This window comes from Heterodontus francisci, chromosome 17, assembly GCF_036365525.1.
Source record: "Heterodontus francisci isolate sHetFra1 chromosome 17, sHetFra1.hap1, whole genome shotgun sequence".
In the NCBI taxonomy this organism is placed as follows: domain Eukaryota; kingdom Metazoa; phylum Chordata; class Chondrichthyes; order Heterodontiformes; family Heterodontidae; genus Heterodontus; species Heterodontus francisci.
This window is the reverse complement of record NC_090387.1, coordinates 62,538,919-62,551,431: the sequence shown is the minus strand read 5'-3', so window position 1 is coordinate 62,551,431 and position 12,513 is coordinate 62,538,919. Positions and strand designations below refer to the sequence as shown.

The 12,513-nt window shown below is 41.4% G+C and overlaps 1 protein-coding gene across 1 annotated transcript in view; it reads left to right on the top strand.

The window, feature by feature from the left end:
- Positions 1–12,513, top strand: part of LOC137378592 (dynein axonemal heavy chain 5-like) — a 334,675-nt gene that overhangs the window by 135,178 nt on the left and 186,984 nt on the right. The window contains exons 26-29 of the mRNA XM_068048894.1: positions 573–635; positions 1,588–1,826; positions 9,263–9,503; positions 12,032–12,231. Of these exons, the coding sequence (XP_067904995.1) occupies positions 573–635; positions 1,588–1,826; positions 9,263–9,503; positions 12,032–12,231 (743 nt within the window). The remainder of the gene's footprint in view (positions 1–572; positions 636–1,587; positions 1,827–9,262; positions 9,504–12,031; positions 12,232–12,513) is intronic.

Sequence of the window (12,513 nt, the reverse complement as noted above, 5' to 3'; positions counted from 1 at the left end):
CAGACATGGGTCAGGACAGGATGGGACTTGGGTGTGATGTGATCCCATAGTCAAATAGCCTGGACACTCAATATCAACAGTTTTATTCTTCTACATCTAATATGGTTTAATAATTCCAATTATGAAACCACAAAACTGAAATGCACTTTTTGAGAAACTGTATGAAGGTTACCCTGCTTAATGCTTCTATTAAAATAGTAAACGTGGTAATTTTATGTGAACACATTAAGCAGTGTTCAAAATAGGGTGCTATCCAGCATTGACCCCATGGGAATTTTCTTGGTAATTTGGAGGCATCTTATTTACATAGGACAGGCAAATGCTTATGACAGTGGGGTACATCTCATGCAGTTTGAAATTCCCAGAAAAATTGGAGATGTGGCACATCCAGAACCCTGGCATTCTTTATGTGTTCACTGATTTCCCATTGGATTTACATGGGGTGTTCAATGAAACTCATGAAGAAATTTTGGGCCAAGGCTTTTATGTTTGCCAGGAATATTTATCTTTTGTTCATTTGTTTTTTTTTTGCTATTGAACAATCAAATCCTTTCTTCCATCCTTTTTAATAGGGAGGTCCCATGCAGCCTGGATTGTCTCCACAAGAAGCAAATGACCAATTGGTTATTTATCAGGTATAGTGACCACGGAACTTGTTCATGCTTAACTAACTCCTTGGTAGCCAGGCTTTCTGTCTTTTGCTGAAAACTGGTATAAATACCATTGTTATTTTTAACATAAACAGAATTTTGGGAAAGTGTGGTTTTGAAATCAATAGTTTTATTAGTGGGACTAAAAAAGCATACAGCCCATGCTAATAATGAATCCTGTCACACTTCTCAATGGGTAATGAGTCATTTAATTGGTATAATGTTGAAATGTTTGCTTATGCACTTGTGGAATGCCCGATATTTGTCATTCGCTGTCAATTTAGAAAAACCCATGAGAGTCAGTCTGGGCACATCTAGTTCTGTCACTGCTCCAGACACATGTGAAAGAGATGCAGAGTGAGTTAGTTAAGTAGTCTACTAAGTAGATTCTAGCCATGTCAGTTAGGACAGGTAATTGGATGTTTATCAAAGGGCTTAAATGAATCTGAATTTGACTGAGGTCCTGGACTTGTCTGTTTATGAAGAGGGTGGGAGTGCTACTATTACCCTTGTACATATAGTTACTAAAAGTGCATAGATCCATCTCACTAGATTCTGATGAACACTTCAATGTCTATAAAAGGGGCAAGAAATATATATTTTTAAAAATGTGATCAGCCAAAGTTAAGTGAAATATAAACTGAAAATATTAATTAATTTTTCATTTAAAAATATCTTTTCACTAGATAAGATTTTTGACAAATGTAAGGACAGTAGGGACTAATACCTTTACATTGTAAGGTCTGTAAGTATCGGCGTGTGTGTGTGCCCTCAGTTGTATTTGCTAAAATGTTGCAGATTTCTTTTCTGAGGGAAATAGGGTTTATTTGCAAAGCTAGATTTCTGAACACAATCTAATGGTGGGAGGTTTGTTGCAGTGGCCTAAGCTATACAAATCACATGTTTCATTAGGATATGTCCTGTCAAATCATTGCAGAATCATTTTGACAATCTCTACCGCAAATTCATCACCTACACTAGTGGTGAGGAGCTCTTTGGACTGTCAGTTACACAGTGCCCCCAGCTGTTGGAGATAAAGAAGGAGCTGAACCTTTTACAGAAACTTTATAGTCTCTACAATAATGTTATCAACACAGTGAATGGTTACTTCAACATTCTGTGGTCTGTGGTGAACATAGAGAAGATAAACAATGAACTTCTGGATTTTCAAAACAGGTTTGTTAACTGTATGCATTCTACCGTGCTTTCGACTGATCTTCCATAAATCTATATCTCATTTGTAGCAATAAAGAACACGCGGAAAGATGTCAACAATTATTTTCAATTGTCCCAATTACTTAAGAAAGCTTTGTATCAGAATTTGTTTTTTTCAGCTTGTTTCCTAGGCTCAATGCTTATGCAAATACATTAGAGTTAAGCAAATCTGAGCCATAAAACTGCAAAACAAAATGAACAGCTGAGAAATGTTCTTCATGTCTGACTTTGATTTTACAAAAACACACAGCCCATTGTTTGATCCATTTGACAATTGTTGCCACCAGGTGAGAAAGAGGTCTAGGGTTCCCTTTCAGCTTTCACCTGGTCTTACTGTAACAGGGTTTAAATTTAAATACATCGTGTTTTTAGCTCCGTGTTGGTGAATCCTTGTTCCCTGCTTTCTAATTATAAGACAAAGAAACCAGCACAAACAGGCTATCTTAGGTTTAAAGAAGAAAAGTTGAAATTTACTAAACTTAAACTCTAATTCGGTTAACGCCTATGGATACACGTCACGCCCCACGCTAGCATGCATGCGTGATACACACATGCAAATAGAGCCAGAAAAGAGCAGAAGAAAAATAAAATGGAAAAGTTTGAGGCAATATCTGAAGAGTTGTTGTTATGGTTCTTTGGGCTCACAGTAGAGTCCTTGATTGTACGTAGATCTTGCTTTTCGTTGGGGTCCAGTATTATTCTTAAACTTTGTTTGCAGTAGGAGACCTTTCTCTCTTGGGGTTCATGTGTCTTCAGTGGATTCAGAGGCTTGTGAGAAAGATGGGGGCAGACAAGAGAGATCTTCTCAGTCCAGGAGCAAACAGCCTTTCTCCCCAAACTGTTTGAACAAATTCAAAAAACTCAAGTTGCCTAGCCGGTTAGTCATGTGATTAATTGGTTTGACCATGTCCGTTTGTATTTTCGGCCATCTTAGCAGCCAACCTGGAATGCAAGTTCCCTCACCTTCAACGTCTGGTGATCAAAAGTCCATTGTGAATGAATGTCAGGGAATGGCTGCTTTGTCTTTCCAAACACTGTCTGTTAATATGCAAATGTCTTTTCCAGCCACGGCTGATCTGTTTAACAAGTCGCCTTCACTCCAGTAACAGTTTAAAATCAATGTTCACAACAAAATTATTGTGCCTCGTTGTTGGCAGGTGGGGGCCTAGCATGTCACCTCCAAACCCAGTGGAATGGAATGCGCTTTGAGAAAAGCACATTTCATTAAAAGGGTCGAGAGAAAAATATAAGGTACAGAAAAAAAACATGCATTTCTCTCATTCATTCCCATTTATTCATAAATCCTAAAACTTATTAAAAATGTCTTCTCTTGCTGCCAGTGCTGCTTTAATTGCCCCCTTTTTGGCATCCCAATAAACATGTTTTTTTGGGGGGAAATTTCTCTTCCGTTTTCCCATTTCCATGGCTGCCTAGGGTCTTTGTTCCTGCTGAGGTAATTTTTTTTTAAAGAGTCAATTGTGGGCGGGTCTATCCTGAACTCTCTTTCAGTGCTTTGCTGAGTCACAAAGGCATTTGACTTCAAGGGATAGGTGGTTCACTTTTTTTCTGACTTTGGGGGAGGATTCTTTGCTAATCTCCCCTTTGTCCCAGAGGACACTCCTACCTGCAGGTATTTGTGCAGACTCTACTGTACTGCCCTGTGGCACTTTAACTAGGTGAGGCATCACCCTCATGGTTTCTCTGCCCCTAGAGGTCTTTCTTTGCCTCTGCAGGTTCCTGTAAATGCTGTCAGCAACTTTGGTGGGGTGCTTCTAGTGTCTGCATTTACATAGGAGGATGTGGAGTCTAACTTTTCACATTTTTCGGGGTTGGCTGACTGGACAGTAGAGGTTTTCATCAGGGATTCCTCCTGGACTTCCTTTAACCTGCCCTCTTCGTCACTTCTTCCCCTTCTATGTCTAACCTTTTGCCAGTTTTGTGATACCCGTCCCATTTTGTTCTCAGTGGGGGGGTCCCTTACAGTTCACCAGCCCTCTTTTGGAGGGTCCACTTAACACTGGTACAGGACTTAGGGGTGCAGATTTCACTGTAGGTTGGGGTTTCCCCTCAACCTGGTACATGTGGCAACTCCTGCAGTACTCCACCACATCTTTGTGGAGTTTTGACCAGTCAAACTGCTGTCTTATGCGGGCTTTGGTCTTTTGTACACCGGCATGTACAGCCAGTGTAGTCTCGTGGGCTCCTCTTAATATTTCTCTCCGATACCTCTGCGGCACCACTAACTGGTGAACTACTGTGCACTCCTTGCTCTTGGGTCTATGAAGAGAACTCCATTTCCTCATCAGTACTTCATTCTTTAAATAGTAGCAATCAGGGACTCCCTCTGCTTCACTTGCAGACTGGGCAACCGGTGCTAATTCTCACAATACTGGGTCGGCTCACAGAGCCTCAGATAGGGAAAATCCATTTAATTTATCCCCTAGGTCTCCTAACTTTCCAAAGAAAGTCTCGGACAGGCAGACCTCATGGTCATCTGCCTGCAGTGCCAATGCAATCTCCTCTTGGGGAGCTGGTTTGATCATGGCCTGATCCACTACAGATTCAGGGAAACTGCTGGGGTCTGTATCCGGCCACTGCCCTGTCTCTCTGACCTCCTGCAGTCTTTCTTTCACTACTGGGGGGGGTCTACCACCTTCACCCCCACCAGATCATTACCTCGGAGCAGGTCAACCCCATCCACAGGCAAACTAGAGGCAATCCCTACAGTCACCGGTCCCGAAACTAGGTCGCATTCCAGGTGCACCCAGTGTACAGGTACAGGCATGCACTGCTCTCCAATCCCATTCACCACCATTTTGGTGTTCACTGCACTCTCTGGGGGAAAGGTGAGACCTTTTCCCAGTAGAAGGGATCTAGTGGCCCCTGTGTCCCTGAGAATCCCTATGGGCTTGCTTGCCCCACTCGAGGGGTATAGGGCTGCTTTCCCTTCGGACACAAAACCGTGATAACCTTCAGGAATCCTATTAAATTTTCCTGCACTTGCAGCATTAAGCTTCCTGGGTCTCACTGTTAAGGCAGTTAAAGCCACAGCTTGTTCTGCTGTGCTTTCCATCAGGTTCTCTTCTTCACTGAGCGGATGTACCCTGATTAACCCTACCGGTTTTCCCTTTAGTTTCCAGCAGTCAGCTTTTAAATGCCCTGCTTTATTTCAATGGAAGCACACAGGTCTCTGGGTCTCACTCTTGCTCACAGCACCTTCCTTTTTGGCGAGAGGAGGGCACCCTGTGTCTCCTGCTTTCCTTTCCCTCCCAGGATTCCTATCACCTTCCCACCCTTTGTCCTTTTCGGATTTGTGGGGGTGATTAGGAAGTGTACTTGGCTAGAATGGCTGCTTGCCAGACTCTCTGAACCCGCTGCTCCTCTACATGGGTATGTATGGAGAGTGGGAGAGAGTGTTTAAATTCCTCTTACAAAATTACTTCTCTGAGATTCTCATAGCTGAGCTGTACCTTAAGAGCCCTCAGCCACTGGTCAAAAGCCAGCTGCTTACTTCTTTCCAACTCCAGATAAGTTTGATTAGCATGCTTTTTGAGGGTTCTAAGGTTTTGGCGATAGACTTTGGGTACTAATGCATATGCCCCAAGGATAGCACTTTATGTCAGTTTATAATTTGATGAACTCTCATCTGGCAACAGGGAATAGACCTCATCGGCTTTTCTAGTTAGCTTGCTTTGTAGTAAAAGAGGCCAGGTCTCAGCTGGTCATTTTAGCTGCCTTGCCAGTTTCTCAAAAGACACAAAAAATGCTTCTACATCTTTCTCATTGAATTTGGGAATTAATTGAGCTAGTTTCAACAATTCTGTACCCAGCCCTGAATTACGCTCCTCCATATTGGCTATGCTTTCACTGGGGTTATTCTGTCGTCCCCCAGATAACTCAAGCCGTGTCAGCTCTCTTTCTTCGCATTCTTTCTGGAATATTCTCTCTCTCGCTCTCTCTCTTCCCTCTCTCTCATTCCTTCTCCTGTCATTCATTTTCTTCATGTTCTTTCTGGAAGGCTCTCTCTTTTTCCCTCTCCTGTCTCTCACTCTTTCTCTTTCTCATTCCCTGTCTTCTAATTCAACTTTCCTTTGTTCCAATTGTATCTTTGCTAGCAGTACCCTGTCTGGGTCTGCTTCTAACCCTGTTTCTGCTTCTTCAGATTCAAGGGAAAAATGGTTGACCACTAGCCTTAGAAGTTCAGACTTCCTAGCCTTGCCACGTACAGTGATCCCACATAGCTCAGCCATTTTCCTCAACTCCTCCCTAGACAGTGCTTTTAACTTATTCCAAGTTACTTCATCCTGGCTTGGGGAGCTACTAGCTTCAGTTGCAGACATGTTAGTAATCAAGCACACACAACCACAAGAAAACCTGTATAGAAATCTTGCTCTGTGTTGATTGGGAACAATTTGGCTTCCCAATTCCAATTTCTCTCGTTTGTTTTGGGTAAAATCCAGGACAGTAGCACCCAAATTTCTGTTACACCCAGGTGAGAGAGGTCTAGGGTTCCCTTTCAGCTTTCAGTGTTTATAGCTCCCCCTTGGTGAATCCTTGTTCACTGCATTCCAATTATAAGGCAAAGAAACTAGCAAAAACAGGCTTTCTTAGGTTTAAAAGATGAAAAGTTGAAATTTACTAAACTTAAACATAAACTCTAATTCAATTAACACCTACGGATACACGCTGCACCCCATGCTAGCATGCATACACGATACACACAAGAAAATATAGATAGAAAAGAGCAGAAGAAAAATAAAGTGGAAAGGTTTGAGGCAATATCTGAAGAGTTGTTGTTATGGTTCTTCGAGCTCACTGTAGAGTCCTTGATTGTAGGCAGATCTTATTGGGGCTCATTATGTTTCTTAAACCTTGTTTGCAGTAGGAGACTTTTCTCTCTTGGGGTTCAAGTGTCTTCAGTGAGTTCAGAGGCTTGTGAGAAAGAGATGGGAGCAAACAGGAGAGAGATCTTCTCAGTCCAGGAGCAAACAGACTTTCTCCCCAAACTGCTTGTACAAATTCGAAAAACTCATGTTGCCCAGCAGGTTAGTCATGTGACTAGCTGGTTTGACCATGTCCGTTCGGCCATCTTAGCAGTCAACCTGGAATGCAAGATCTCCACCTTCAACGTCTGGTGATCAAAAGTCCATCGTGAATGAATGTCAGGGAATGGCTGTTTTGTCCTTCCAAACACAGTCTGTTAATATGCAAATGTCTTTTCCAGCTACGGCTGATCTGTTTAACAAGCCTTCTTCACTCCAGTAACAGTTTAAAATCAATGTTCATGACAAAATTAATGTGCTTTGCTGTTGGCAAGTGGGGGCCTAGCGTGACATAAACTTTATTGTAAATTCATCACCGACACTGATGTTTGATTAGGAAAGTTTTGTAACTCATAATTTGTCGTAATTTCATAATTCTTGAAATCTTTACAGTCAAGAGAACAAGGAAGATGGAGAAGATCAGTTAGAGAGGAAGGAAGTTGATAGAAGAGAGCAGTTTTTGCTTTTATTTTGATACAGGTTCACTTTCAGTGGGCCAGGTAGTGTTGATTAACGTGTCTGTTAACGCTTGAGGGTTGAGTTGATCTGCACTGTAGGACAGGGTTTAATAGGAGATAGGTTTGTATGGAAGACAATACATTTTGATGTGACGAGAATTTGCTGTTTATCTACCTTAAACAATAAAATATTGTTGTCTGTTTTGAGCAGACTCTCAAATGCATCGTAATGTCAGTGGGTAGCTGTCCCTTTATCCTCTTACTTGTTGGCATCCTGCACTGAAGTTCATTGTCTGCTGATATTGATTAGCTGCTGGTGGGGAAATGCATAACAATTCTTCAGATAATTGTGTTTAGTATTTTGTCTAATGACATTTCATAATGTATTAGCTTTTTTGTAGTTGTTTGTTTTTGAGATGTGGGTAACATAGATGAAGGCAGCACTAACTGCCCCTCCCTGGTTACTCTGAGGTCACTAATGGGGTGAATTTTCATAGCGGGGTGGTGCGGTGTCTCCCCCAGTATCTTCAGGAGAAGAGTTGCTGACTGGGCTGGGGGCAGCTGGTTCCTTTCCCAAAAGGACAGAAATCCTATTTCACTGTCTGTTAGTGTGGTTAATAAAGACATTGGCCTAGAAAGTGTGGTGTAATCCCAGTGCAGCGCGCGCCTCGTGAGGCCAGTGGCAAGACCACATAAATTGGACTGACAACCTCAATAGTTTATCTGTGAGCTGTGGATATCAGTCGTGGTGCCAGAAGTAGCTCCACAGTCAGGCAGGGAATCCAGCTGTTTCGGATGCCTGGGGGAGCAATCAGAAGGGGTGGTGAGCAGTAATCAGTCGATTTAATGTGGAGCCTGAAGGGTAAGGAATGCTCTTCCTGGCTCCATAATGAAGTAAGTAAAAAGTTGAAACTTACTGTTTGGGTGGCAGCCTCCAGCAGTCCATTTAAGATACCTTCCGTTTGGTTGCTGAGTGCTTGAAGAAGAATCTTTTTCTTATTTATTAGTTCAGAGGATGTGGGTGTCGCTGGCTAGACCAGCATTTATTGCCCATCCCTAATTGCCCTTGAGCGGTGAGCTGACTTCTTGAACCTCTGCAGTCCGTGTGGTGAAGGTACTCCCACAATGTTGTTGAGTAGGGAGTTCCAGGATTTTGACCCAGCAATGGTGAAGGAACAGTGACATATTAACAAGTAGGGTGATAAGTGACTTGCAGGTGGTGGTGTTCCCACTATGCCTGTTGCCCTCGGTCTTCTAGGTAGGAATTGTCATGGGTTTGAAAGGTACAGCAGAAACCTTGTCTTTTGTGGTCATTCTCAATGAAATTGTGCGAAAGAGGGCCAGAAACAGGCACTAGGCCCCAATTTACATATGAAAAGGGTTTAATGCCAGTTCTCGACAAGTGCCCTAGATGCCTATGGAGGAAACCTAACCGATATAGTGGGCAGCATGTTTCTATCGCAGAATGAGCACCGCATAGCGCCTGCCATATTGAACCCGTAGAGGGGAGCTCATTTTATGTTTGTATATTTCAATTTATAGACCATTATTGTTCATTGAGCTGAACTTTCAACTTGGTTATGGTGCAAAACCGGCAGTAGCGGACTGGCTACCTAGTGTATAGCCCACATGCCTTTCCTTTTGTTTGACATCAATGGAAGAGAAAATTGGGCAGGGTTTGTAACAACCAGCCGATCCCCTACTTTCAAAAATCTCAATTGTAATTTAATGTTCAGTGTCAGTCTTTTTTCAGAAAAGTGATGACCGAAAAGAAAGCCATTGCTTTTCTTCACACCAACAACTTATTAATAAATAACTGCATCGTATCAGAAGCGTAGCTTGTGTTTAAGCAGATTACAGTGTTATCAGTATCTGAACAATAGCCAATGTATTTCAGATGCCGTAAATTGCCTCGAGGTTTGAAGGAGTGGCCAGCCTACCTTGATTTAAAACAGACCATTGATGACTTCAGCGAAAGCTGTCCGCTGTTAGAAATGATGTCCAATAAGGCCATGATGCCTCGTCATTGGCAGCGCATTGCCCAAGTCACAGATCATGACTTTGATGTTGACAGTGAAACATTTAAATTGTCTAATATTATGGAAGCCCCACTTTTAAAGTACAAAGAGGAGATCGAGGTGAGTTTTGATTTGTAGAGATATAAGAATTACAGTGTTAACTGCATCTTGACTTGTGTTGAAAGGGGGAAGAAATGCTAGAAACTCATCTATAAATTAAACCCATTTATTTTATTTGATTCTAAAAACTCATTCAAAAAATAATAACATTTGAAGAGGTTCTCCGTGTTGTTAATTCTCCATTTATTCCATGAAGTGTACACTCTTCCAGTGAAATTAGCCAAAGAGAAATCCTTACTGCACATCTGCTACCTAGTACTGGTGTTCATGTGCTTCTGAACTGTTTCTAATGATCAAATAATCAGGTGTCTGGCAATGCCGTCAAAAACTGAAATATAAAAAACAGTGTTTGTACTGTGGAAAGAAGCTGAAAATCAAAGCCATTTTATGACTAACTTTTATATTAGTTATGTTAATGCAGCAATTTAGCTGATCACTGTTTTGAATATTTTTTCTCTTGACATCCTACTTGACCATGAGATCAGCTTCCAAATTCATATGCTGTTCATTACAAAGATTGCCTACTTCCAGTTTTATAACATCACCTGCCTCTGCATGTCTTAGCCCATCTGTTCCTGAAACTTCTTATTCAAGCCTTTTTCACCTCCAGACTCAGCTGTTCCAAAGCCCACCAGGCCAGATTCCCAACCTCTACTCTCCTAAAGCTTCATCTGCTCAGAAACTCTGTTGTCACAATAAATCCCGCTCACTCATCGCCGCTGTGTTTGCTGACCTACATTGGTTGCCAGTCCCCGCACACCTTGAATTTAAAATGGTCATAGTTTAAATCCCTTCATGGCTTCTTCTCCTCCCTATCTAGGTAACCTTCCCCAGATTTACAACTCTGCAAAATCTCTGCATCATGTGCCTCCCTCCCGTCACCCCACCATTGTTGCATCTAGGTTTTATCCAGGAATTTGCTCCCTAAACCTCTCTACCTCCCTCTTTCCCTTTGAGACCATCCCTAAAATCCATATGTTTGAGCAAGCTTTTGGTCTCTCCTTTTAATATCTCCTTTTTGGCTCAGCATCCATTTTCATCCAATTAAGCCTCTGGAATATTTGACTATGTTAAAAAACCTTAATATTCCATTACCACTAAAAATACACATTTGACTGAAGTGCATACACTTGATAGGTTTTTTTCCACAAACTTTTATTTGACTAACAGGAAATAAGGGTATTACAATACTGTAATGTAGATGTTATCCAGATATGCAGCAAAACAAGCTGAATTACTATTATTTTAAATATGTGATTTGAATTTGTAAAGCTTTTCACAAATGTTAAACTCAATTTCCACAGAGAAAGATCATCTGACATGTGGAAGAGAAATAGTCTAGCAGAATAGATTTATGGTAGTGCATTCCCCTAAGGAGAAGTGTCTAATTATTACACATCTGCTTGAATGATTATTGTGGCATTGACCTGATCTATTTATACAGTATGTTACTTCAATGAGGTCACTGCCGGATTTTGTAAGGTGTTATTGGTGATTATCTTGGTGATTATTTTGCGAGTTATGGTTTATAGTTATTAATTGGTGATATATATTGAATTTTATGATTTGAGTTCTAATAAGCTGTGTTGATTGTGATATGCTATATTATTTTTTGCAATATATTGCAATTCCTCAAGAGCACCAAGGAATTGAGCATGAACAAAGTAACTTTTCTTTGCATTTTAGTAGAAGGAGCTTGATGTGCATTAATGGATATTCATATTGTTTCAATACCATTAGGTCCAAAGCATGCAACCAAGTTTTAACAGTTTCAGCTCTGCCTTCGATCTCCTTCAGGCTCATTGGTACTGGGACTGCAATCTGATTCCGAATGGCAGTCCGTCTCTGAGATGCCAACCCAATCGGAGGACCTGGCAGCTCTACAGCCTCGGCAGCACCACCAATAGAGGTCACTGTCAAAAGTGGACCTTGTGTCTCACGTTCAGGAGTGGACTCGTAGTGCCCAATATCTCAACATATGATAGTGGTCTGGAGGCATCTCCCCACAGTGGCAGGCCCCTCCGCCTTCAACAAAATTGAAGTGGAGGCAGGAAGAGGACATTAATTGGCCAATTAAGGGACTCAATTGTCCTGGAACGGGAGGACCGTCCTTAACCTTCCCCACCCTGGACAAAATGGCAGGGGGCCCGGGCGACGTTGGGAATGGTGTCCCCTGCTATTTTGTTTGCTCTCCCCATCCATCCCGCCTCCGTGCCTGTCTCCAAGGGCAGAATAAAATCTTGCCCTAAATCCCAAAATGTGACACAAAGTCTGTGCTTAATACATTGAGCCTTCTTTTTCCACTTGCTTTTTTCCCATTAGTTCTTTATTTTTTATGCTGGGTATTGTTTATTATAATTATTTATTTTCTTTGAGCAACACTTTTTCTTATTTAACAGCCTATGTTATAGGAAGCAAAATATTGAGTCTTTGGTACATTAATTCATGACTAACCAGTTTCACCACTAGTCTGAGATGTGTGAGTAAGCTTTGTAAACTGATTTCTGATTACTGTCATTGGGCATTAGGATATTTGCATCAGTGCTGTAAAAGAAAAAGATATTGAACAGAAGCTAAAGCAGGTCTTAGTGGAGTGGGATAATCGATATTTCACATTTACCAACTTCAAAACACGGGGTGAGCTGCTTCTCCGTGGTGACAACACATCTGAGATCATCACTTTTGCTGAAGATAGCTTAATGCTTCTTGGTTCTCTGCTGAACAATAGGTAAGATCTCAGTGTGTGCACCATTTATTAATTCAATGGTTTAGTCCACTTCTGTTGTAAAAGGAAACCAAATCATGCAGCCCTTAGCAAAGAAAATGGATAGAATAAAGGCTTTTGTTTTGGTATGTTATTGGCTGCTGAATCTTCCAGTTGTTCTAAACTTGTGTTCCATTTGATTTTTTATCAAATTTCAGAACATTGTAATTGTTGCAACTTACAGTAGTTAGAGTATCTATTCAGAGAGTCATACAAGTTGGGAATGAAATGTACATACCCAACATG